The sequence below is a fragment of the Martes martes genome (genome assembly GCF_963455335.1).
Source record: "Martes martes genome assembly, chromosome: 9".
In the NCBI taxonomy this organism is placed as follows: Eukaryota; Metazoa; Chordata; class Mammalia; order Carnivora; family Mustelidae; genus Martes; species Martes martes.
Window position 1 is genome coordinate 90,027,102 of NC_137896.1, and position 23,843 is coordinate 90,050,944.

The window sequence follows — 23,843 nt, forward strand, 5'->3', positions numbered from 1 at the left end:
TCTTGACACAAAGGGGTGATTTCAACCACTTCTCACAGACCCACAAAGGGGCTCTCACCGCTGTTCCCCTCCAACCAGGGGAAAAGGAACCTGCTCAGTGGGCTTTTGAGCCCCAGAGAGGCAACAGAGACTTGAGTGAAAACCCTGAATTTAATGTGATTTTGTGGGGAGCCCCATCCCTCCCTTTTTACCACCCACCCTTCCAGCCAGTTGTAAGTTGGGTGAGGGCTGCCCCCAGTCTCCGTCCTGCGGCTCTGGGTGCCATCCTGTGCTCAGTCAGCCTCCTGGGCCTGTCTCTCTGTGAATCTCCTGCGAGACATAGGAAGAAGACATTGTGTGGGCTTTGCCACATTAGCCCTATAATTAGCTCTCTTCTCCAACCTGCCCCTTCCTACCCACTGTCCTCTAAGCCCCTCACCTTCTCGCATATTCATAGAGTGCCTGCTTGCGCTCCTGTAGGCTCTCCTGCCGGGCCCAGGAGGACTTGGCAAATGTGAGGGCTGTGGGCTGAGGGGTCACCGGGCCAGAGCTGGGGAACTGAGGTGATCACAATGTCAGAGGGCTTGCGAAGTCATCATCATTAAACAAGCATCCAACGCCTACTTTGCAAGAGAGGCACTGTGCTAGGGTCTCAGGATCAAAAGAGACATCAAGTATAGGGAGAATGTAGACTGCCCATCCCAGCCCTAGTCCTGGACCTAACCATTTCCTGGGTCTCACCTTGGGGGCGGAGGCTGTGGGAAGGGACTGGGTCCCTTCAGTGATATCTTCAGGCATGAACGCTACAGCTCCCTCAAGCAGATTAGTGATGGTCAAGTCTACACAGCCAGTTCTGGCTGGGGAGAAGGGAAAAGAGAAGAAGGGAGTCTGTTTTCCTGCTCACCTTCTCCCCTCACCACCCACTTTTCCTCTCTGTGTCTGTCTCCTGTGTGAGGCTACCCTTTCCCATACCCAGGTCTCTCTGGATGACGCCCAGTGGCACATGGGGTAAAACCTCCTTGACTCTCTGAGCCAGAGTTGCCAGCTGCACATCAGGAGAAGGGCCAGGGGAGGGAGGGAAAGAAGACTGGGCTGCAAAAAAGAAATCCGAAACATGGTGAGTGGAGAACTGGGAGGAAGGAGAGGCTGACTAGCACAGGAATAGGAAGGGAATCACAACAGGCTGAGAAAACCCAAACAACTTTATGTATAGAGACTACACACCTGACTGAGGGCGCAATCTGGGGTGTCTTTGTCGTTTCATGTGCTCTGCTTTGTCTGCTGGAGTGAGTCGTGTCCCTGTCTGGCCCAATTCTTTGGCTACCAGCTAGGGAGAATTGGAAGGTTGGAATTGTCAAGGTCTCAAGACTTCCTCCTCCTACTCTTAAAGAAAAACCCCACCTCCACCCTGCCTGTGTACCCTACCACCTGTTGTACACGGAGGGCAAACTCCTCATTCCCCTCCCCCAGCTGGCGATGAACAGGAGGGAGCCACCTGCAAAAAAAAAAAAAAAAAATCCAGGACCATGTTGTGTATGCCTGGGGTAGAGGCCGTCACCCTCTCCCCACTTTGATACTTCTTTTCATGTAACAGTTGTAATCAGGGTGGGAAAACAGTACACACTTTGTATTGCCTCTGTGATAGAACCTTGAAACTAAGATCTGCAAATGGACAGGGAAGAGACAACCTCCCTGACCTTGAGGTGAGCTTCTCCCAGCCACCAAAAAGTGAAGACAGTTAATACCTTACTTGATACACCGTGAAAGGAACGAAAAGTGACCACAGCAGTTCTGAGACCCAGGAGGCATCGGACACCGTCTGAAGGGAGGGCATGAAGTGCGGTCTAAGCCTGGGCCAGGAGTGGGAAACTTACCCTCCAAGCCCCAGAGATTTCCAGTCCAACACACACTCACCACAGAGACTAGGGGTCTCTGGACTCGCAGGGTAAGAGGCTGTACCACATCCTGAATAGAAAATGGCCAGGAACTGAAAGATGGAAGAGAGAATAGGATGGGATTCTAGCCAGCCGGTCAGCACCTGAGTCAGAACAGAAAACTGTCAAACGGTACGAGTAGATAAATGAGGAATAAAGAGGTACAAGAGAGAAAGAACTAAAAGCAAACAGAAAAGAAATCAACTAGGAGGGAAGAGGTAGGGCTGAAAATTGTGAAAACTCAAGGGGCCCCCAAGCTTGACCACCTACCCAGCTGGAGACGATACCTGTGTTCACCCACCTGAAGCGCAGGAGCCCCTCCCGGCCATTGGTGGCCTCTTCCTCAGGGAATAGCAGCAGAGGGGTGGGGGGAAGCCTCGTGGAAGCACAGAATCTCTTGAGTGACTCCACCAACTCCCCCCGCCCATCCATCTCCATGAAGCCTCGAGACCAGCACACAAAACTTGGGGGACTATTGAGTAGAGGCTGGGAATCGAGAAGAGAGAAGGCAAGAAAAGAACATTGGGAAGTGAGAAAAACTGACATGTGGCGGTAGAGAAGTGGGATTAGGGGTAAGGCTCAGTATTTCGTGGTCCCCAAGGGAAACGCGGGCGGGCAAGGGGGAGCCTCGGGCTGGGTCCCAGGGAACCGCCCCGTGGAGCTCTCGGCTTCGCCCCCCACTCACGGTGCTACAGCTGGTGAGCAAGTTGACTATGTTATGGTCGAAAGGCGTCACGTGGTTGGAAATGAGGACCCTGACGCGGTGATCCCGGAGTCCGGAGTCCTCCTGCCGGGCCACGAGCCCCAGCACCGCACACATGGTCCGCACCACGAACCTGGGGAAGCAGGCAGTGGTGACTTGACGGCCTCGGGCCGGACCCAGCCCAGACCCTCCCGAAACCCCGGGGTCCTTACCTGCGAAGGACACTGTCTGGCAGAGCGCAGCTGACCAGGAAGACGTGGATGCCAAGAAAGAGGCGCAAGACGAGGAGGCAGAACCCGACTGGAGCGTAGAGCAGCAGCGCGAGGAGCAGGAAGCCGTCACCCGGGAGCCTGGGGGCGAAAGGCGGGGTGATTGGGCGTCGAAGGCCGAGTGGACGCGGGAGCCGGCCTCTTTCAGCCAGAGCTCTTACCGGTGCGAGTCAAAGAGCCGCTCCGGCCCCAGCGCGGGGGAAGGATCCATCGCTGCTGCTTTAGGACCGTCCGGCCGCCGCCGCCGCCGCCGCCATCTTCGCGCCCCGCCGCAGGGGCTCCTGGGAAGGCGGAGTCTTCGGGCATCCGCCCAGGGTGCCGGCACCCGAAGTCTTGAGGCGCCCCGGAAGGGCTAGCGGTCCCAGCATGCCTCGCGGGCCCTTGGGCCACCTCATAACTCGTGTCCCGCGGGGACCACAATTCCCGGCATTCGCGCGGCGGGGGCGGAGTCGGACTCCTGGAATCCTGGGTCCCGGCGTGCACTTCTGGAGGACTTCAGGTACCGGCGTGCCCCGCGTCCCTCTGTCCGCCAGCTCGCGTCCAGGGCACCGCCTCTGTGTAGGGCGGGCGAGAAGGCAGCCGAGGCGGAGCTGATGGCTGCACTGAGGGCGGGGCGGGGTGCAGGCTGGAGCCTCCGGGGATGGCGGGCTTTGGGGGGGGTTCGCTGGGGGAAGGGACCCCTGTTGACCCCTGACCTCCGGGCCTTGCTGACGTCAGGAACTCCTGACCCTCGGGCCCGAGTGACTTATGGGACCCCCAGTCTCCGGGCCCGGTTGTCTGTGGGGGTCCCTGAACCACGGACGTGTCTGACGTCGGGGACTTCGGATTCCCGAGCACGGCTGACTGCAGGGACCCCAGATCCCAGGACCCGGGAGGTCTCAGGGACCCCTGGAACCCGTTCGCGCGTATGGCTGGCGGTGGCGCTGGGCGCTGGGGGGGCAGTGCTGTTGTTATTGTGGGGCGGGGGTCGGGGTCCCCCAGCGGTCCTCGCCTCGGTCCTTGGCCCGCCGCCCACCTCTCCTCGGAGCCAGTACAACTTCATCGCAGACGTGGTGGAGAAGACAGCACCTGCCGTGGTTTATATCGAGATCTTAGGCCGGTAACGGAGGGGAAGAGCAGAAGGCACCCAAGCCGCGGGCTAGAGGGCGGGCGAGCAGGGGTCTGAGCCTTCTTACATCCTTGCTTTCCCCCATACCAGGCACCCTTTCTCGGGCCGCGAAGTCCCTATCTCAAATGGCTCAGGATTCGTGGTGGCTGCCGACGGGCTCATCGTAACCAACGCTCATGTGGTGGCTGATCGGCGCCGGGTCCGTGTGAGGCTGCTTAGCGGCGACACGTATGAGGCCATGGTCACAGCTGTGGATCCTGTGGCAGACATTGCCACGCTGAGGATTCAGACGAAGGTGGGGGTCTGGACGGGCTGGGGCTGACTGAAGCTGTGAATTTGCTCACATCTCCGTGTGACAGGTCTGTTACATCCATTCTCCCTCAGGAGCCTCTACCCACACTACCCCTGGGACGCTCAGCTGATGTCCGGCAAGGGGAGTTTGTTGTTGCCATGGGAAGCCCCTTTGCACTGCAGAACACGATCACTTCTGGCATTGTCAGCTCTGCTCAGCGTCCAGCCAGAGACCTGGGCCTCCCCCAAACCAATGTGGAATACATCCAGACTGATGCAGCTATTGATGTGCGTTCTGACATAAGAAAAATGAAAACTAGGTTGGGGGCTGGGGGTGAGGCTGTGGGGTGCAGGCACCAACTGTGATAGATGGTGCATGAGCCTATTTACAGAGGTTGGGCTGGGAAAGGAGAGAATTTGGAGAAAGTGCCTACATCCTGGTCATGCCCCCAAGCATAGAGTCCCTGGATTTCTTCCATATTTTCTCCTTGTCCTGCAGTTTGGAAACTCTGGAGGTCCTCTGGTTAACCTGGTGAGTGGGACACCCTTCTTTCCAAGAATCCCTGCCCCAGGTCAGTGTGAGAAGGGGTGTGCTTCCCCTAATTCAGTGATTTTGGTTAAGTTTCTGAGCAGTCTCCTGCTGGCTATCTCCCAGAATCCAACCAGGTCTCCCCAGCTCCCCAATACTCCCTGCTACTCTTGTTCAGGTATCCCCATGTCCTAATAGGTGGCTGGGCTAGGGAATAGTGGGCTGTATCCCTGCAGGATGGGGAGGTGATCGGAGTGAATACCATGAAGGTCACGGCTGGAATCTCCTTTGCCATCCCTTCTGATCGCCTTCGGGAATTTCTGCATCGTGGGGAAAAGAAGAGTGAGCCTGTCTTGGGATGGGGGTGGGAATTCCTTTTAGTGGGAGGGGTGTTCACTGGGCTTTGCTGGGGGGGTGGTCTACTGGGAGGAAAGGGTGGGGGAAGGAAGGAGTTAGCTGGGTGAGGCTCATTTGTCCCTCTATCACAGATTCCTGGTTTGGAATCAGTGGGTCCCAGCGCCGCTACATTGGGGTGATGATGCTGACCCTGACTCCCAGGTATGAGCTTTAGGGGTAGTGACCTGTAGGACCACTAGTGTATTCAGTTGTGGGCAGCTGGCACTTCTGTTGAGCTTTGTTCTCAATTTTATGTTTATCTAAGATAAGTTGCCTCACACTTGGGGCTATCAGAAGAGCTGTTCTCTCTCATGATCTTGACTTTCTCACTCCAGTCCATTTTGTACACCTGCTACCAGATGGATTTCATCCTATTACTGCTTTGATTTAAAAACTTAAATCCATTAATGGGGTGTTTAGTGGCCATTTTCCATTTGTCTCCATTTTAACCATCCAGATATGGCTTCTTACACGAATATATTCTGTTCCAGCCAACCTGATTTCCTACTCCCGTGTTTTATTTATGTCATTCTTACTTTATATAGTTAAATACCAGAACCATTCTTCTAGGCTCAGCTTAAGTTCTACTCTCTCTTTAAAGTTTTTCTTAGGATTCTAGAATGACATTAGTGTTATTGATTTAATACTATGTATCACTTGGAATTAGTTACCTTTTATATACATGTCCCACTTCCTAACTTCCAGAAGGCAGAGAGCCAGTTGCCTTTGTATCCGGAGTATCTAGTGCATGGCCTTGTTCATGCAGTTGTCAGTGTGTTGATGCGAGATTTGAGGTGAACGCAAGATGGGGAGAGTGTGGTTAACAGAGTGATCTCTGTCCTTTCAGCATCCTTGCTGAACTACAGCTCCGAGAACCCAGCTTTCCTGATGTTCAGCATGGTGTGCTCATCCATAAAGTCATCCTGGACTCCCCGGCACACCGGTGAGGGAGGGACTGCACTGTGAGGTGGGGATGGGTGAGGTGTGCATGTGCCCTTGACCTGGGCTGTCTATTCCCTCCTTTCTTTCTGTGTCCATCTTTCACCATAGGGCTGGTCTACGGCCAGGTGATGTGATCTTGGCCATTGGGGAGCAGCTGGTACAAAACGCTGAAGATATTTATGAAGCTGTTCGAACCCAATCCCAGCTGGCAGTGCGCATCCGGCGGGGACCGGAAACATTGACCTTATATGTGACCCCCGAAGTCACAGAATGAGTGGGTCAGCAGGCATATGAGTCTCCTGCTCTGATTTCCACCTTGCTTTCCTGGCCTAGGCTCTGAGGGTACCTGGACAGAGGACTAAATGAACTAGTGGGGGGCAGGTCCCTCCAACCACCAGCACCAATCCCTGGGCTCTGAGGAATCATAAAAATGCTTTTTATATAAAATAAAATTATACCTAGCATCATGTTATAGTCAAAAATAAGGGGAGGTACTGATCTTTTCCCCCACAAAAAGGTTAGAGGTAAAGCTGTGTTCCCCCCTCCCCCTCAACTGAGGGGAGACACTGGAGCTGACCATTCTGACCTCCCTATTCAAGAAAACCAGCTGCTGCTGTCTGTTGTTCTGGGCAGTTAATCAGGTGCTGCTCTTTGTTGTGTGCTTGGCTCGGTGCTGGGCCCGGGATCAAAAATTCCCCACGCCTGGCCACAGATCCGGCAGCTGGCCTGGGAAGGAGGGCGATAACCTCGGCTTGAGAGTTCCACATCCATAGCACACACTGGATGAGTCCAGCCGGCCTGCTGATGTCAGGGGTTCCTTGGTAAGCTCCTGAGGTAATGGCAGCCTCAGACCCCTGCTCTTAGGGGCCAGTGGTGGTTTGTGGAGGAGGGTGGTGGCACCTTAGACGATCTGGTTGCTGGTCTGGCCAGGGTAGCGCTCAAACCTCCGGTTGGCCTCTTCACTGAAGGCATCACCTACAAGGTGAATGGGCAGCTTAGGTGGAGAAACAGACCCAATGTGGGGAAGGGTGGGTAGAAGCAGAGAGGCTGGGAGATCCAGAGGCGGGTGGGAAGACACAGAACCCATGTAGGCAGACGGGAATGATGGTCTTTCCCTCCCATTGCCCAGCCTCTCTGGGCTCCTCTTCCCACCAGATACCAATGTGGCAGTTGTGCACCCAGATGCGGTGCCCGTCGTATTTGCAGTTACATTTCATCGCATTGTTGGTGAAGTCACTTTCTGCTACTTCAAAATTGGGGTTGATGACCACCTGTGAGTGGGGGAAAGGCAGCATAACCCATTGCGTTCCTCAGATCCAAGGGTGTCTTTAACAAATATCCCTCCCCCTTGGCAGCTGGAACTCAGGCCCCTGGCACCTGCAGAATGTAGTTGCCTGGCCTCACGTCTGTGATGTCAATCCACTGGCAGTCGATGTCATGCCGGTACAGATCCCAGCAGCCCACGGTAATGCCCTGTTCTCCGAAGTTGGCACACTCATACCTCTTGGCGACATCTGAGAGGGATTGGCACATGTCAGTGTGAGGCACGGCTGTGGGATGGAGATACCGATGTCTGCTCAAGGCCCGACTCACCCTCCTGACATTCAGTGTCCTCTAGACAGAAGCTAGCTTTGTGGCCCTCAGCCACCTTGGTGCCATTGGGGGTCAGGATATCATAGTGAGTGAAGATGTCCATGCTGTGGTAGTGCCTGTGGGGACAAAGGGACCCCTGTTGCCTTCCCTACCCCCCGCAAGCTTGCCCCCGCGCCAGGGACCTTGCCCTTCTGCTTGTACCGCTCACCCGTGACACTCGTGCCACACCCAGGAGTGGCGCCCAGCCTTGGGCCTGAAGTCAGCTCGTCCCAGGTTGTGGATCTGGGAGGAGAACCGGAGGAGACGCCTGTGGCCATAGGGCCAGGGGGCCGAGCGGGCGGAGCGGGCCAGGCAATTCTCCTCCGCGGCGCAGTAGAGCATGTGCAGGGGCCGGTCCTCTATGTAGGCTGTCTCCTGCACCAGGGCCGAATGCAGTAGTAGGTCTGATGCAGCTGCCCCAAGGAAGGAAGCAGAGTGCGGGAGGTCACTGCTGGGGCAGCAGTAGAGGGGGAGATGGGAGGGACAGATGGAGGTGCTTCTCCTCCCCCTGTGGAGGGGGAGAGGCTGGTTTTTCACAGACAAGGAGTACCCCTTCAGCTTAGAGCCCTCTTTTTCTCTCCAAGGGGGTGGCCCCGAGCCTCCCTTCCCTGGCCTCACTCACTCTCAGAACAGATGACTCCAGCAGTGAAGCGGGTTCCTGTTCTCTTGCAGGCAATGTGGGTGCCATGATGAGCACACTGGTCCAGGGACAGCTCAGACCCTGTGCAGCGCACTCCACTCATCACCACCTCTGTGGTATTCCCTGAGTCCCAGTACCAGGTCTCCTGGGAATATATGTTGGTGTTTCTGTGAGGCCCTGCTGTCCAGCTTCTTGGGCCAAGGGATTCATTTCCACAGTCCTCTGCCCCAAACACAGGCTTTGGAGGCAATGGCCTTGGTTTCCCTCTCCTCACTCACCTGTAGGCCATGGTTGGCATAGCCCAGTCCAAGTTGCCTACAGACCACCATGGCCTCCAGTGTCCCCCAGTCATCCCCACAGATGAGGCCCCAGCGAAGGGACCCAGCTTCCCCTATTTGCACCTCCACTCGCCCCTCATGTCGGCTGCGGCCCCCACTGAGTCGGATCTGTAGTGACACAGAATGGCAGTTCTGGGTAAGTTTTGGGGGAGGGTAATGGGAGTCCGTAGCAGGCGTGTTTCTGATGGGTGATTCAGAGGCACACATGGGCTGGCGAGTCAGGGCGTCGGGTGGGAGCTGCCAGGTGGCGAGGGCCTGGGACAGTGGGCTGGGAAGCTGTCAGGCTGCAGATCATGACCAGGACTGGAGAGGATGCAAGATCCCTGAACCGAACTGGAAAGAAAACTGACCTTGGTCTCTACCCCAGTGTAGGGCAGGTTGCATCTGACTCCGGCATCCCGGCTGTGGGAACAGTCCTCGGCTGTGATGTTCTTGTGGGGGCACTTCCAGAGGGAGGGTTCCTGTCCAGAGCATCGAACTTCACTTAAGTGAATGGCACCCATACCTAGGGTGAGAGGTCAAAGATCAGGAGGTTATAACTGGACCTTCATTGTCTGCCTCGGGGTCTCCTTCCCAAGGGATGTGCCTCCCAGGAGAGTGTGTACCTTCTCCTTCCCTCTTCCACCCATCTTCATCCCCCTCACCCTGCCCCATGCGGGCACCACTCAGAGCCTCTCGAGCACTCCCGAAGCCCAGCTCCCGACACACCACGCTGGCTGCCTGCAGGTCCCACTTGCGGTCACAGACTGTGCCCCACGTGCTGGCCTTCAGGACTTCCACCCGGCCCTCTCCAGGGTGGGCCCCACCCTTTAGACGCACTCGGGTCTATAGAGGAGAGAGATGTGCCCAAAAGCAGTGAATGGAAACAGCACAGAGAGGGCTAAGTGGACCTGGGAGATGAATGAGATTCTGTGGGAGGGAGGGGGTGGTCTCAGGTCTGTGGCCCACCCCCTGGAGAGAGGTTCCTCTCTGTCCTCAAAGGTCAGGGCTGTGCTTGGTCAGGGGGTGGCTAGGCTGTGGGGACCTCCACCTGGGGTGGGGAAGGTTAGAGTCACTGTCACACACCTCCCCCTGAGGCTTCGACTGTTGTTGCTTCTTCTGGCCACTGGACGCTGCGTAGAGAGGGCCTGGCACACAGCTCACCACCGCAGGGGCCCCCCCAGGGCACCTGGTGGTGTCATTGGCACGATAGAACTCCAAGGAGCAGAGGGAGAGGTGGGCCTCGGTGCCCACGCACGCCACCCCATGCAGACCAAAGGAGTGTTGCTGCCGCTGGGCCAGCAGCCTGGGGGGACAGGAGTGGGTGCAACAGGGTAAAACAATGCTCCTCCCTCTCTGCCCCAAGCCCTCCTCCCTCCATGCCTCCGCCATCCCCCAACCTTTCGTGATCATTTCATTCATTCTTCTTCCCTCTTCTCTGCTGCATTTCCCTCCATAGAGACAAAGGGAATGGGCAAGTTTCCAGGCTGAAAAAGCCCAGGTTACCCAGACAGGAGGGTTCTTGGGGACCAGCGGCCGAAGTCCCCTCTGGACAGGACAGCTAGTCTTGAATTACCTGACAGAAACCTTGCTCCTAATGGCTTCAAGTTGCTGGCCCTAACGGAGGCTGGGGTTGAGGCTGCTGGGCAGAGAGAGTGGGAAGCCAGGACTGGCCGGCTGGAAGAGATGGGCAGGAGGTAGTGGCTGACACAAACAGGAGGCCTGAAGAGCCCACGGGAGCATAGAGCCTTCCGTTAGCTGAGGCTAAGAGAATGGAATCAGGGTCAGGATGCAAAGGAGTAAGTTTTGGGTCTAAATGGCTTCTCTGAGGCCAGAGGGCCTTCCAGGCCAGAATTTGATGGGTAGTTATGAGAAGAATATACCAGAAGGTGGACACAGGGAAGGACTGGGGCTGGTATGTGTGGGAATGAAGATGTAGAAATGTAAGACAGACAGAAGTTAGAGACCACATGACCAGAGAAGGAGAATATGCACAACAGAATGGTAGAGATCTCTCCAGACCTGAGCTAAGCTTTAATAAGGTCATCTATGGTTCTGCAATTTAAATGTAACAGAAAGAAGGTTCCTTAGCCACCCAAGCTTGAAAGTGGGATTAAACTAGAGACGTTAAAACTTAGAAGCACTTTGGAGAAATGCCTTGGGAGATGGAGGGGGCTTATTTATTGACACTAACAGAATAAAAGATGGCAGTGGGCCGCGTAATGAAAGCAGTGTCTAGAGAGGAGGGCTCGTAGTGGCGAAGTGGGCCTGTGATGCTGGCTTGGCGATGAGTTATTGTAGTAACGTGCTCATCACTTGATGTCAGAGGAAGGAATCTGATGACGTGAAGTTATTGGCTAGGAGACACAGAGAAGAGGGAAAGTTCATACATACAACAGACAAAGGAAGCCTGGAGACTTTACGGAATACCTTTGGAGGCCCAGGATCAGTGGATTCTGAAGCTCAGACACATCAGGTACTCTCCCAAAGTCCTGTGTGGCTGAAAATAAAAGCCAAAGAGGCCACAGGAAAAAAAAATCTCACTCTTCTAAACTTCCTCCTCCCCTTTCCCCACAAGGAACACAGTAAAAGCAGCAGTATGCACTTGAATTTGGGGTTCAGGGAAGACCAGAGCATGGCCATGTTGGGCACAAAGGACCCTTAGCTAGAAGGCACTACAAGAACACCCCCAAATTCCAAGCTCCTTTGAAGCCACCAGAAGGAGGAGCTGGGGAAGGAGGGCCCCCAGGGGACCACTGGGTGATGCTAGAATGTGCAGAAGAGAGGAGGGGATGGAAGAAAGGGATAGATTCTCTGTGTCTTCAGCCACTCCTGAAGAAGTTATCAGGGAGACTTCTCACGTACAAATGGCCTTTGGAAGCCTACTGAGGGGTAATCACTGGGGTTGGAAGCTTTCCACTCCCTTGAATTCCAAAGGAACCCATGAGAAAATTAGGGAACAGGGAGCCTAATTGTGTCAACTGGGCCAGAGACAAAGGGACTATAATGGGAACCCATCCCTGGCAAAGGTTCCAGAGGGGACCCCGAGTCTCACCTCCAAGCTGGTAGCACCTACTTTAAAAAAATTAATCAAATAAAGGTAAGCTGGGAACATTGATCCTTTAGGCAAACTGAACTTGAGGGAGACACAGGTATGGCATCTGAAGGACAGAAGTGCCAGAGGATCTGCTAGAATTCACTGGGGGAAGAAAAATAAGCATGTGGGACAAGGGTAGTCAGTAGATGAACTTCTATCAAGTCTTGCAAAAATCCTGTGATAAGCGTAATTCCCCAGAAACCAACATAAGGGCCAGCATCACTTTACATTTCAGTAAATCATCTGGAAGGTGGTTTGCAATAGCTACTGCCGCTCCTCCACGTCTTGGTGAGGGCCTCTTGGACCCCTTCCTGACCACAGCCCCATCGTCCTGACTCATCATCACTCTGCGCTCTCCCTCTCCTCACACCCCACCTGAACTTCATTTACCTCTTGATTGATCCCCTGCCCACTCGGGGTTTGGGTTTGACTTTAAGCTTGGTGAGTTGTCTGAAAAAAGGAGAAAGAAGTTAGTGGAGGTAGTGGTTAGGTATGTGGTCCAGGAAGGACCCTTGATGCAGAGCGTGGGAAGGAGTAAAGTGAAGGGGGCCAGATTTTCCACACACACGGATGGCTACACGGCACTGAACTCCATTTTAGGAACTCTGGTTGCTGTGTGGATTCCACAACAGTGATGGGAAACCTAGTCTGTCCAGAGGTGAGGGGAGAGGGGATAAGAGGTAATGGGAGGAGAGAGAAGGGGAATGTGGGTGAATTAAGGGGTGGGGGTGAAGAGTGGGGGGCAGGAAGCATGCAGGTGGCCGGGGCGGAGTCCAAGTTATTTGGGGGAAGTATAAGGATGAGGAGGCTTCTCCTCAACTATTGCTACATTATTTCCTCCTTGTGCACCCTAAGATCAAAGCTTGCCCATCCCCATGCCTGCTTCCCCACCCCCTGGAATGGCCATTTTGCGGTTACATCCCTAATTCGTCAGCTTGGGTTCTGGGATGGACATGGATAGGCTGCCTTCCATCCATCCACCTCCTGGGGCCACAGGGGCAAACAGGAGGTCCCGGGGCTCTTGCCCCATTACCTTCCAAGGGGCTTGGGGCGTCGGGCCGAGGCTTTGGCCGCTCGCTTCCTCAACTTTCTGCGAGGATAAGACAATAGCAGAGTCAAGATCAGTCTAGAACCAAGTGGGAAAGGCTGGTGCAGCCGGGGCCAAGGGCAAATTTCTTTTCCAACAGGGAAGTTGGAAAGTCAGTGGGATGTTATGAGATACTCCCAAGGCTCCACCCTTCACAGCTGTATGGCTTCACATGCCCATAACCAGGCTGATGAGCAGCGGTGAAACAAAGGGACTCAGGCTGTTAAAGCCCCTATATCAGCATCCACAGAAACTAGTCTGGGGCAGATGGGTCATGAGGACCAGGCTCAGTATCAGGGTTGCTCTAAACCTCAGGGGAGGACTTTGGGGAAAGGTATAAGTAGGAAGGTGTTAGGACTGTTAAGATTGTCAGACTGACCGGGCAAGGAGAGAGCTCTGGCCTGGTTATAGGGAGGCTGACTGTCTTTTATTCTTGGATGTTCTCTGACTTCTGGCATTTCCAGGTCTGAGGCCTGTGGACCAGGACCAAGGCTGAATGTCCAAGAACGTTAAATTGGTTTGACTGGGGAACATGAGGCCAGGCAGGTTAGGATGACAGCATCCTTCCTGCCTAAATTAAATCCCATATGCTTTAGTCATTCACAAACAGAGCTCAGCTCCCAGACTTACTTCCAGAGAAATAAGTTTAAAACTTTATTTCTTTTTAATTGGCCTAAATATTTGACCTATTTTATTCTTCAAGAGGTTGCCTTAAATCTAATGTCTGGAAACTAGGGCTGTCTCTCCTTTCGTTCTCCCTTTGATTTTAAAGACTTTAATTTTGCCCCCTCTCTGTCCTTTCTGACTGTGTACAGATGAATGCAGGTCTGGCCTGTCTGTTCTTTCAAGTTTATGGATCTCCCTGTCATCATCTTACTTATCCCTTCTTTAAACATGTTCTTACTCTGCTGTTTTCTCCTGAGGAGTCCTATCTGGACATAACATACTGTACGCAGATGCACTTGGGTGTTAATATATAGATTTGAGACAGCACAGAAGCTGCTTGATTTTTCCTGTCCTGGCTTCTTCCTGGGATGTATTTAGTTGATCTTTTTGCCAAAATATCCATTATGTCCAACATTCCTAGGAAAGTGTGTACAATAACTCTCAGGTCCCTTTCCTGAGACATTACTAAGAGTTTAGAAACTCTCATCATACAAGTACAGTGTGAAAATTTTTCTTCAAATGTCTTTTCCTCAGATCTGTCTAAAATGAAATATATTTTGTGTTCTCTTTCAAGAATATCTCAATCCTCTGACTAGTACTCAGAAAAATGCATTATTATCTAGAAATTTAGAAGTACTTCTTCTCTGTTATTTATAAGGTTTTTATATTAAATATCCTATGGCATAATTAGTTATATATAAAGTACAACATAGATTATATTAAGAACCTGGTGCTTGTTTAGGACCAGTACTGATACCTGTCTTTATTTACACTTCTTCATTCACAAATGTGCTTGTTCCCCCCACCCATCATTTGTTTCTTCAACCATCAAACATAAAAACCTACCTACATCTATGTGACCTCTTCTCAATCCAACCATCTCTCTTCTCTAAGTCCACTCCCCCCAATATTTCCGAATTCCATCCCTTAGGATCTTTTTTCTCTTCAGTTGAGAAGTCACGTACAATCTCTCCTCAACTGAATCATTTTAAACATGTTCAGATCTCTCCTACACACACACACACACCCACACACACCCTCCACCCCATTTCTCCCCCCTTCTTCATTGAAAGCACTGTCAAGAGTTGTCAAATGCTCCACTTTATATCCTCTCTCTTACCACTCATTCCTTAACCCACTCTTCTCTGGTTTTCCCCCTCACTCTGCAAAAATAAATCTAGTAGACGGTTTCAGGCTTTATCTTATTTACCTCTCAGAAGAACTGCTGTTCTCTTCTTCTCTCCTTCCTTGGCTGTCCTAACACTCCCAGTCTGGTTTGATTCCTAATTCTGTTTGCTCTCTCTTGGTCTTATTCACAGGCTCCTCCCCTAGCTAGTCACTTAAATTTTTGGAGCCCTGTCTGAGGCATTCTGCTCAGTCCATATCCTCTCTTTATATGTTCTCATTTATACCTAACCTTGTGTATTCCATTGCATTCTTTTTTTTTTTTTAAGATTTTATTTATTTATTTGACAGACAGAGATCACAAGTAGGCAGAGAGGCAGGCAGAGAGAGAGGAAGGGAAGCAGGCTCCCTGCCGAGCAGAGAGCCCGATGCGGGGCTCGATCCCAGGACCCTGGGATCATGACCCGAGCCGAAGACAGAGGCCTTAACCCACTGAGCCACCCAGGCGCCCCTCCATTGCATTCTTGATGTTTCTATTAGATGTCTCAAAGTGTTATAAAATGTAATGTAGGTCCAAAAAATAAACCCATAATATTTTCAGTAAAATCCACTCCAGAAACCTAAGAGTTAACCTTGATACTTCTCTTTTTGACTCCCAAAGTCAGTCCATAACCAAGTCCTGTCAGTGTTACTTCCTAAACAGCTCTCCAGTCCATCCACTCTTGTTCTTCTCCAAACCATTCTCAGAAATGCTGCCAGTGTGACCTTTTGGAGCCCCAAAACCTCATCACAGCTTCTCACACCCCTCTTTGTGAAAACACTTCACTTGTTTCCCAGGGCTTTTATTATAAAGACCCAAATCTTTAATGTAGCCTGTAAAGTCTTCCACAATCTCTTGTCACCTCTGTGTTCTCAGCACCTTGCACAGTGCTTTTCAAATAGCAGTTCAATAAATAGCTTTCAGCACTAAAGCTCTTAGAACCTCAATTTCTTTGCCTACAAAAGGACAGTAAATGATTCAATTATCTTTACATCCTTTTCCTCTTCTAAAATTCTATAACTTTCACATGTTCTAGGGTAGAACTATAAAACCAACTTGAAAAAATATTAAATGCATCATATTCTGATTTGCTCATTCTCAACATCTTACTGGCTTCCTCTAAAAGCTAGCCAATGTATCTTCTTTCTCTAAGGAAGGTGGAGTTCTTCATAACGTCCTTGCCTCTCCTTTATGATGGTATTATGTGTGGGAGTGCTCCCTCTGTCTGATGTGACCTGTGAAAGGCAATCTAGATCATATCCCCATCACAGAATCTCCCAGGACTCCTATAACCCCTTTTCTCACTACAAATGATCTCTCTACTCAGTATGTGTCCTTCTCCAGCCTTCATACCTCAGATTCAGTAACAGTTTGCAATGTCTACACAAATATTCCCGATCTCTGAACGTTACCTCAGACCTAGGGATAATTGCTGGGTCTCAGACTTGCCAAGGATGGCTCACTTGGTAAGCTGGTGGGTATAACCTTAGAGCCCAGAGATGACTGATGGCACACACCGTCCTCCTTTCCAGCAGCTTCAGGGTCATTTGCCATATGTCTTCTCTTATTTTCTGCTACCAGTCATCCTACAGGTCTTCACTCCCTCCCTCTTGGCTGTCACCCTCCAAATCAGCTTCACTTTTGTAATAAACTCCTAACTAGCCTTACTGCACCCTGAACCTCCACCCCTCAATTCACTACTATTGGGTAAACTTTGACAACACTGGCCTTATTTTATCAGTGTTCCACACAAATACTTTTATTTTTAATTGTGTCATAGAATAAAGATGAAACTCTCCAATGTGGCATGAAAAGCATTCCATTTTCTAGCTTTTAAGTATCCAGATCTTTCTTCCATTATTTTTCAGCACAACCTTCTACTCTAGTCAACCACTTTTGAAAAATATCCTCATCCCTGTCCTCTCTGTAGGTCAGCAATGACTCCATTTCGCTAAATCCAGATTTTGTTTCTCAGTCCTTGTGCTTTTAGACCCATCAGCAGCACTGAGTCAGGTGACCACTCGCTCCCTCTCCTTCTTGAAGCCCATTACTTGGCTATAGGCTACCACACACCCCTGGTTTTCTTTCTACCTCACTTCACTGTTTGCATGTTCAGTCTATCTTCCTGATCTCATAACATTTAAGCTCTCAGCTCAGTCCTTGGACTCCTCTTTTCCTGTTTACACTCACTCCCTTGGTGACACTGTCCAGTTTCAACACTTGTAATACTTTTATTCAACTGAACGCTAGAGTCATATACCCAATTGCCTACTCAGCCTCACCATTTCAATGTCTTAGAGAACCTCAAAATTAACAGGTCCAAGAGCAAGTTTTAATTATTCAATGTCCCCCACCTCCTCCCCACACAAAGTGTCCTCCACCCACTGTCTTCCTTATCCGAAAAGGCCAACTCCATACTGAGCTCAGGCTCAAAACCTTGGAATGAACCTTAACTCCTCTCCTTTTCTCGCACCACATTAAATCCATCCGCAAATCCTTTTGGTTCTACCTTCAACCATACACACAGAGTGATCATTTTTCACCACTCTCACTGGTCACCATCACCTCTCACTTTCTCTACTTGGCTTTCAGGAGACGATAACCCCCTAATTAATTTCTCTGCCTCCCTGACTCTACTGCATCCCTTACAGTCTATTTTTAAAGCAACCAAAATAATACTTTAATAATGGAAGTCAGATGTCATACCTCTGTTCAAAACCTTATCTTACACAGAGAAAAAAACCAGTCTCCCAAATGTCCCTACATGATCGGGCTCCCCATTCTTTCTGGATCTCTTCCTATATCATTTTCTCTCTTGTTGCCTCAGCTGCAGACACAGTGGCCTCTAGGAGCCTGACAAGAGTGCTTTCTCCCTCCCTCCATCCCTCCCCTGCCCCCTAGGATCTTTGATGATCTCTCTTCCTGTAAATGTTTGGCTAAATTTCTACACAGTTTGTGCCTTAAATCTTTTCTCGAATGATGCCTTTTCAAAGAGGCCTTCTCTGACTGCTTTATCTAAAACTGCAATCCCACTTCCAACGTCCTAACTCCTTCCCTGCCTTATTTTTATCGATTACACTCTTTGCTATTCTTGCATTTAAAAATTTTTCTATTTTCCAATTCTTCCTTAGTCCATGAGATCAGGGATTTTTGTTTTGTCTACTGTTGAATCCTTTTGTTTACTGTTGAATCCCTAGTGGCTACAACAGCCCCGGGCACACTGTAGACACTCAATAAACAAATACTGAATGAATGGATCTCTTCACCTTTGTTCATGCTAGCCTTGTCACTTGAAATCCCTGCTTTTTACATTGTACTAATCTTTCAGAACCTGATGTTTGCATTAGGGAAGGTGAAGAACAGCACAGAGAAAGAAATATAGTCCCAAGACAGATAACAGTGAAGGAGTACAGCACACAGGTATTTTAAAACCGTTTGAGTCTCTAGACCAGATAAAGTATATTACTTGGAGATGAAAGAACTTTCAGATGTGCAGACAGCCAAGGCAAGGAAAATCTGAGCAAGTCTGGAGAAGACCAGAGGTTGGATAATGTATTGACTTTCAAAAAGAAGAAAAAGGATTCCTTAAGCTAAATAATAACACTCTAGAATACATTACTAAATGGAAAGTTTGTGAACAGTGAGGAAAATATATGGAGATTCTTAGAAACCTAGAAGGATTTCAGTAAAAATTAGCTCAAACCACCATGATTTCCTTTTTTGACAAGATTACTAAATTGGAAGGCTGGAGAATGGCCATGAACATAATACACCTGGATTTTAAGGGAGACTAACAAAATGTCCCATGATTTCATTATAGATAAAATGGTGAAATGTTGGCTACCTCATTGTAGTGTTCAGTATGTTCCCAATTAGTGGAAAAAACATTTCACAACTAATGAGTAAAGACTTGATGGGTAATGAAGAGTTAGACTTTGGTTTTGAACATTTCGACAATTTTAACAGTCACTCTGATGAAGGCGGAAGGCATAGCTATCTTGTACATCCTCGAGAGGAAGCTGGGAGGGATGGCAAATTGAAAATAATGTCAAGAGTCAGGATTATCTATGGGTTCATCGTGGCTTTGTAATGGTTTTTCAATGATGTGTCCAACTAATTTAATAGGGTAAACTCAACATAGATTTAGGTTCAAATAGGCTTTTCTATTAGCATCAAGGATAAGGGAAGATCTGAATTGGTTTTAGATGACTACCGGTTCAATATGAACAGTGGGGTGTTTGCTCAACAGAAAGTCAATACCAAGTCTGGGCATGCTCTATCCAAAGTTGAGCATTTCTACTGTACCCTGCCCTGATCAGACCGTATCTGAAGTTGTGTACCCAATGCAAGGTCACCTAGATGTCAAGAGGTCTTTCGGCAAAGCTCAACTAACGAAGAGCTGAAAACAATTAGCATTTTAGCCTGCAAAATAAATTGCAGAGAGACTGTAAAGATTTCTAAAACTCCTCAAAATGACGGCAAAAGATTCTCCAGGGTAGCCAGGCGCTGTAAGCAGAGAGCCGTTCACGCATGGGATCCGTTACTCAGGAAGCCAGCGCATACACCCCGGCTCCAGGGCAGGTGGAGAGGACCGGGCACCTCCGCCGAAGGATATTCCGGAAAATTCGCCTAGGAGTCCCGGGGGCTCCCGAGGGCTTCCGAGGGCTTCCGAGGGCAGGGCCCCACCCTCCCGGCGCCCTCTGACCCTCAGGGATTGGCCCTCTGGCGGGGACACACCCAGGCGCCGCCTCCGCAGGGCGCGGCCGCGCGCTCCCTGAGCTCGCCCCGGGGTCGCGCCCGCGCCGTACCCGTAACCGCCCAGCGGACCACTGGCCGCTGGGCGTGGCCTCGCGAGGTTTGGCGCGCGCCCCGGGAGGCGGAGAGTCTGCCTGCCAACCGATGGCGTCATGGGCACCGGCCCACGCCCCGCGCCACTCGCCCCGCGCCACTCGCCCCGCGCCACTCGCCCCGCGCCACTCGCCCCGCGCCACTCGCCCCGCGCCACTCGCCCCGGCTGCGGGCCCCAGAGAGCCGAAGCCTTGTTTGCCCCAGTTCAGACCCGCCCGGAGGAGCCCTTCATGGTCCCACAAGATTTCTCAACTCTTCAGTTTGGAAAGGGCCTCCATATTTCTCCACTGCTGCAGAGCCCCGGACCCTCCCGGGGGTCGAGACACCAACCCTTTTAGTAAGCACCCCTCAATCCCAGCCCTCTCCACTCAGCGCCCACATCCCTTCACCTGTAGAAGGCCGTGTTGACCCTCTTTTCGCTAGGGAAGCCCAGCATCCCGCAGACCACGTGGCTGTTATGGGCACTCCAGCCTTTGTCACACACTTGAAACCAGCCATCGGGAAGCCTGACTTCGACCAGTCCCTCCGTCACTGGCAGGGGCCGCCTGCCCCGCCCCACGGCCGGTCGAAGTCGCACCTCCTCCACTTGCAGGTGCTGTTCTACCTGGGATAGGACCACAAGCAGAGGAAGGAGTCTCAGTAGCGCCTTTTCCATGTCCTCTCACCCTCACAGACCCCTGATCAGTGTGCTTGCTGTAAAGCCCATGGCGAGTAGGCGCTGGCACAGGGCTGAGAGGCATGCCTGCTCTCTGCAGTGAACTGACTATCCTGGACCGCCAGAGTGGAAGGGCATGTGCTCTGAGAAGCGATTGAGGAAGGAGCGCCCAAGTCGGCCCCAGCATGGGGCAACAGTTCGCAGAAGAAGTGGCGTGGAAGCAGTAGGAGAGATTAGGAAGGGAGATGTTCCCAGAGAGCAGGAACATCTGAAGGGAAGGAGAGCAACGGCTGCCCTGGGGACCAGGGATGAAGCTGGAGAGGCTCATGCCAGGTTTAGTGATGTGAATGCCAATGCTAAAACAAACCTGGGCTTTAATATGTCTAGCTCTATTCTTTGCCCACACCCTGCTAAGCTTCCCACTAACCCAAATTAGCTTGTGAGGCATATGGGATCCCCTACCCTCTAGTATCCCCTCCACCCACATAAACCGCCCTGGCCATCCTGGGTGGGATGTGTATGTTGCGTGTGCGTGCATATGAATGGCAGACCTCAATGACATTAGAATCTGAGAAGCCAGGGAGGCGCTGGTCCTTGCAGATGACTCCGGCATCCTCATCGTGGGTGCAGTCACTGTTCCCCCAGCCCCGGGAGGCACATTCAGTCACGCTCTGCTCAGTCCCACTGCAGCTCAGGTTGTCCAGCCAGATGCGGCCTGTGGAGAGAGAGAGATGGGGGAGAGAGAGACTTGTGGAGGCAGGATGGAGGAGGGGGGGAGGTGATAGGGATGTTGGGGAGAGTAAGCATACAGGCCTCACGTTTGGCCAAGATGATCCCATTTTTCAGCTAAGATAATGGGTGTGCAAGAGACAGGACACCCTGGGAGGAAAGGGAGCACAGGATTGATGGGAGGGCCAGTGGTGATCTCAGGGATACTCGAGAAGTTGGTACGGTGAATAAAAAATTGAGACTCAACACTGAATTTCTGATCAATCCTGACCTATTCAGTGATAGCTACAATTAATCAAGTACCTGTTGAGCGTTAGGCACTCTGCCATGTATGCATACACATGATTATTCTTAGAGCTGCTCCCATTTTACATAAATTGGAGTTCAGAGAAGTTAAGTAATTTGCCTAAGGCCACACAGCCAACACATGGGGACTTAGGGGTTGAAGGCATTTGTGAGACTTGGAAATCTAAGATCTTTTCACCTCAGCCTCACTTTCTCCCATGGGCCTGCCCTGCCTGCGCTGCCACATTGCCCCTTGTTTTTCTTTCTGCCTGGACCACATTGAAATGAATATCTGACTTCTCAGAGTTGGATGGACCCAAACCACATGGGACTCCACCCAATGTGACTTGTCTGTCACAGCCAATGGCAAGGACCCATCATGTACATCCTGACAGGACTTACCCAGTTTCTGCTGGGATGCCTACTTCCTGTTCCACCAGGCCACTGGAACCATCACAGAGTTCTCGTGACTCTTTATGACTTTCCCCCACCAGGTCTGATTCAGACCTTTGAGGCCATTCAGAAAACCCCCTCAGCCAAATGACTGTCTTCATATTTGAAGACAACCTTCAAGTAAGTGCTCTCCAAAGCTTTTTCTTTTCATACCAAACACCCCTGGTTCCTTCAGCTATTCCTTCTTGAAACTTGGCTTCCAATCTTTCACATCTGGGCAGCTCTCCTCTGAAAGCATTTTCATTTTCTACTGTCTCTCTTAAATGTGGCACCTACAAGGGACACTTTATTCCAGAAGTTGTCCAGCCAGTGGGAAGTGGGGGATGTGCTGCAGACTGCCTGGGCTTCTGGCCATCAATCCTACTGTGGGGTCATACAATGGAAGCATCTTCAGGTCTCAGAATTCCTCCTACGCTCCCCGCCCCCCAATTCATGTGGTAAGAGTTTACACCTTGTTCTTAGCCAGTTCCAGCTTGCTGGTTTCAGCTCTTGCCTATAATTTGATTTTGTCAGCTGCAGTATCTGTGATCCCTTCTGTTTGGGACATCCAGACACCATTTATCTGCTCTCAGGGCTTACCTGTAGGGCTGTCCTAACATGTGTCTTTGTGGAATCATACATAGGCAAAAGAAAAGAATTTAGTGATCACCTAGTCATTTTGTACCTAGGGCACCTGAAGTTCAGAGAAGGCACTGAGCAGCCTAAGGTCACACAGGCCTGAGAAGTGACTGTCAACCATGGGTGTACTTGTCACTGGCTGTTTCTGGTGTCCTGGCTTCCCATGCCTGCCCTGGTGTTCTCTCTCCCTGCATTAAGGCAATACCTGGGCCACACATGGAGCCTTGCTCACCTGTTCCAGGGCCGTATTTGGCACTGTGGGTCCAGCCCGTGGCCTCTGTGAAGCCCAGCTCCCGGCAGAGGACGTGGGCAGCCTGCAGGGTGAAGTCGTCATCGCAGATGGTGCCCCACTCGCCAGCTCGCTGGATCTCCACGCGGCCCTCAAAGGGCTTCCGGGGGAAGCCGGCCAGCCGGAACCGCAGCCCCTGGCTCCCAGGCCTCTTCTCGGGGGCCGTGGAGGGGGACGGAGCTCCCAGGCAGGAGCAGCACAGCAGGCACAGCAGCAGCCCCCATGGGCTCCACTGCCGGATACTGACAGGTCGCATGGCAGGGAAGGCCTGGGTGCCCCAGAGAGAGAGTGTGTAAGACAAACCAAGACCAAGCCAAGCCTGGATCCCAGAGAAAGGTCAGGAGAGGAAGAGAGACACTGAAGAAGGACAGAGACAGAGACCGTGTGAGAGAAATACAGGGACCCAGGGACTAAGTGAGAAACACAAATTCAGTAAGAGCAGAAACAGAGCCCGAGAGGCACCGACTAGGGAGGAGGGAGTGAGAGGGAGAGAGACAGAGACACAGAGATAGAGAGGTTCTCCCTCAGCATCAGTTGTTCTGTCCCACAAGGTCCTTCCCTAGCTGTCGTTATCACCTCCATTAGCCCCACCCACTGGTCTAAGAGACCCAAAGATCAAAGACAGTGATTAGAGACCAAGAGGCAGAGAATGGTTGAGAGGAAGAGATAGAGACTGAGCAAGAGGGACACCCAGACAGGATGTGAGAGGAAGGGAAACTGTGGGAAAGAAAGGGGATTAAACAGAAAGAGACCGTAGAGAGAGACAATGTGGAAGATAGATAGAAGGTGACCGTGAGAGAGGCAGCACACAGAGCAACAGAGAGACGCAGGCAACAGGTAAGGAGAGGGCCTGGCAGGAGCCAAGGAGGGGTGACAGCAGGGATCCAGAGATTCCATTCAGCCAGTCAGACAGAGGACAGATAGCTACTGATTGTGGAGAGAAGCAGGTGAGGCGGCTTAGGAGCCCCTCAGACCTTAGGTTCCCTGATTGGCAGCCAAGCCCAGAGTCCTGTCTGGGCAGATTCCACGGCAGAGCCCAGGGTGCACGGAGAACCCCCACCGCACACCCTATCCACGCAGGCTCTCACATGCCCTGCGGGGTCAAGGGGCCCAGAAGGGCCAGGCCTCAAGCTGGGAGGGGGAATGGGGTGGGGTTGTTCAAACCTCCTGCCAACACTGCCATCGCTGTCACCGGGCAACTGGAGGCCAGG

At 51.7% G+C, this 23,843-nt stretch overlaps 3 protein-coding genes across 4 annotated transcripts; 1 reads left to right on the forward strand and 2 right to left on the reverse strand.

The window, feature by feature from the left end:
* Window positions 1-131: 131 nt before the first annotated feature.
* AUP1 (AUP1 lipid droplet regulating VLDL assembly factor) lies at window positions 132-3,438 on the reverse strand. Its single transcript, XM_080813804.1, has 12 exons — window positions 3,047-3,438; window positions 2,829-2,966; window positions 2,599-2,749; window positions 2,215-2,399; window positions 1,894-1,966; window positions 1,725-1,798; window positions 1,408-1,474; window positions 1,204-1,306; window positions 952-1,071; window positions 721-836; window positions 419-537; window positions 132-309 (listed from the first exon to the last, which is right to left on the reverse strand). Exons 1-12 carry the CDS (start codon window positions 3,094-3,096, stop codon window positions 273-275), a joined length of 1,233 nt encoding a protein of 410 aa, XP_080669930.1. The 5' UTR covers window positions 3,097-3,438; the 3' UTR covers window positions 132-272.
* Window positions 3,439-3,441: 3 nt separating this feature from the next.
* HTRA2 (HtrA serine peptidase 2) lies at window positions 3,442-6,618 on the forward strand. 2 transcript variants are annotated; one of them, XM_080813803.1, is made up of 8 exons: window positions 3,442-3,984; window positions 4,084-4,288; window positions 4,378-4,572; window positions 4,784-4,891; window positions 5,032-5,155; window positions 5,302-5,371; window positions 6,057-6,152; window positions 6,260-6,618. In XM_080813803.1, the coding sequence occupies exons 1-8, from the start codon at window positions 3,479-3,481 to the stop codon at window positions 6,423-6,425; spliced, it is 1,470 nt and encodes a 489-aa protein (XP_080669929.1). In that variant the 5' UTR covers window positions 3,442-3,478; the 3' UTR covers window positions 6,426-6,618. The 2 variants fall into 2 exon arrangements, with proteins under 2 accessions (XP_080669929.1, XP_080669928.1); XM_080813802.1 differs by having other exon boundaries at window positions 3,457-3,984; window positions 4,784-4,816; window positions 5,050-5,155.
* Window positions 6,566-22,888, reverse strand: LOXL3 (lysyl oxidase like 3; the record flags this gene model as incomplete). Its single annotated transcript, XM_080813801.1, has 13 exons — window positions 6,566-7,126; window positions 7,311-7,422; window positions 7,529-7,665; window positions 7,745-7,860; window positions 7,953-8,196; window positions 8,406-8,568; window positions 8,702-8,869; window positions 9,112-9,266; window positions 9,406-9,586; window positions 9,827-10,046; window positions 19,993-20,207; window positions 20,810-20,973; window positions 22,576-22,888. 13 exons carry the CDS (start codon window positions 22,886-22,888, stop codon window positions 7,053-7,055), a joined length of 2,262 nt encoding a protein of 753 aa, XP_080669927.1. The 3' UTR covers window positions 6,566-7,052.
* Between the last annotated feature and the right edge of the window lie 955 nt (window positions 22,889-23,843).

What these genes read in the sequence shown, in the direction of transcription:
- AUP1 (XM_080813804.1), bottom strand. Translation starts at nt 3,096, where the DNA reads ATGGATCCTTCCCCCGCGCTGGGGCCGGAGCGGCTCTTTGACTCGCAC. An exon ending in CGGCTCTTTGACTCGCACCG is followed by an intron (nt 2,967 to 3,046) that starts GTAAGAGCTCTG and finishes TTTCGCCCCCAG; the next exon opens with GCTCCCGGGTGACGGCTTCC. An exon ending in TGCTCACCAGCTGTAGCACC is followed by an intron (nt 2,400 to 2,598) that starts GTGAGTGGGGGG and finishes CTCGATTCCCAG; the next exon opens with CCTCTACTCAATAGTCCCCC.
- HTRA2 (XM_080813803.1), top strand. Translation starts at nt 3,479, where the DNA reads ATGGCTGCACTGAGGGCGGGGCGGGGTGCAGGCTGGAGCCTCCGGGGA. An exon ending in CGCTGAGGATTCAGACGAAG is followed by an intron (nt 4,289 to 4,377) that starts GTGGGGGTCTGG and finishes ATTCTCCCTCAG; the next exon opens with GAGCCTCTACCCACACTACC. An exon ending in AGACTGATGCAGCTATTGAT is followed by an intron (nt 4,573 to 4,783) that starts GTGCGTTCTGAC and finishes CTTGTCCTGCAG; the next exon opens with TTTGGAAACTCTGGAGGTCC.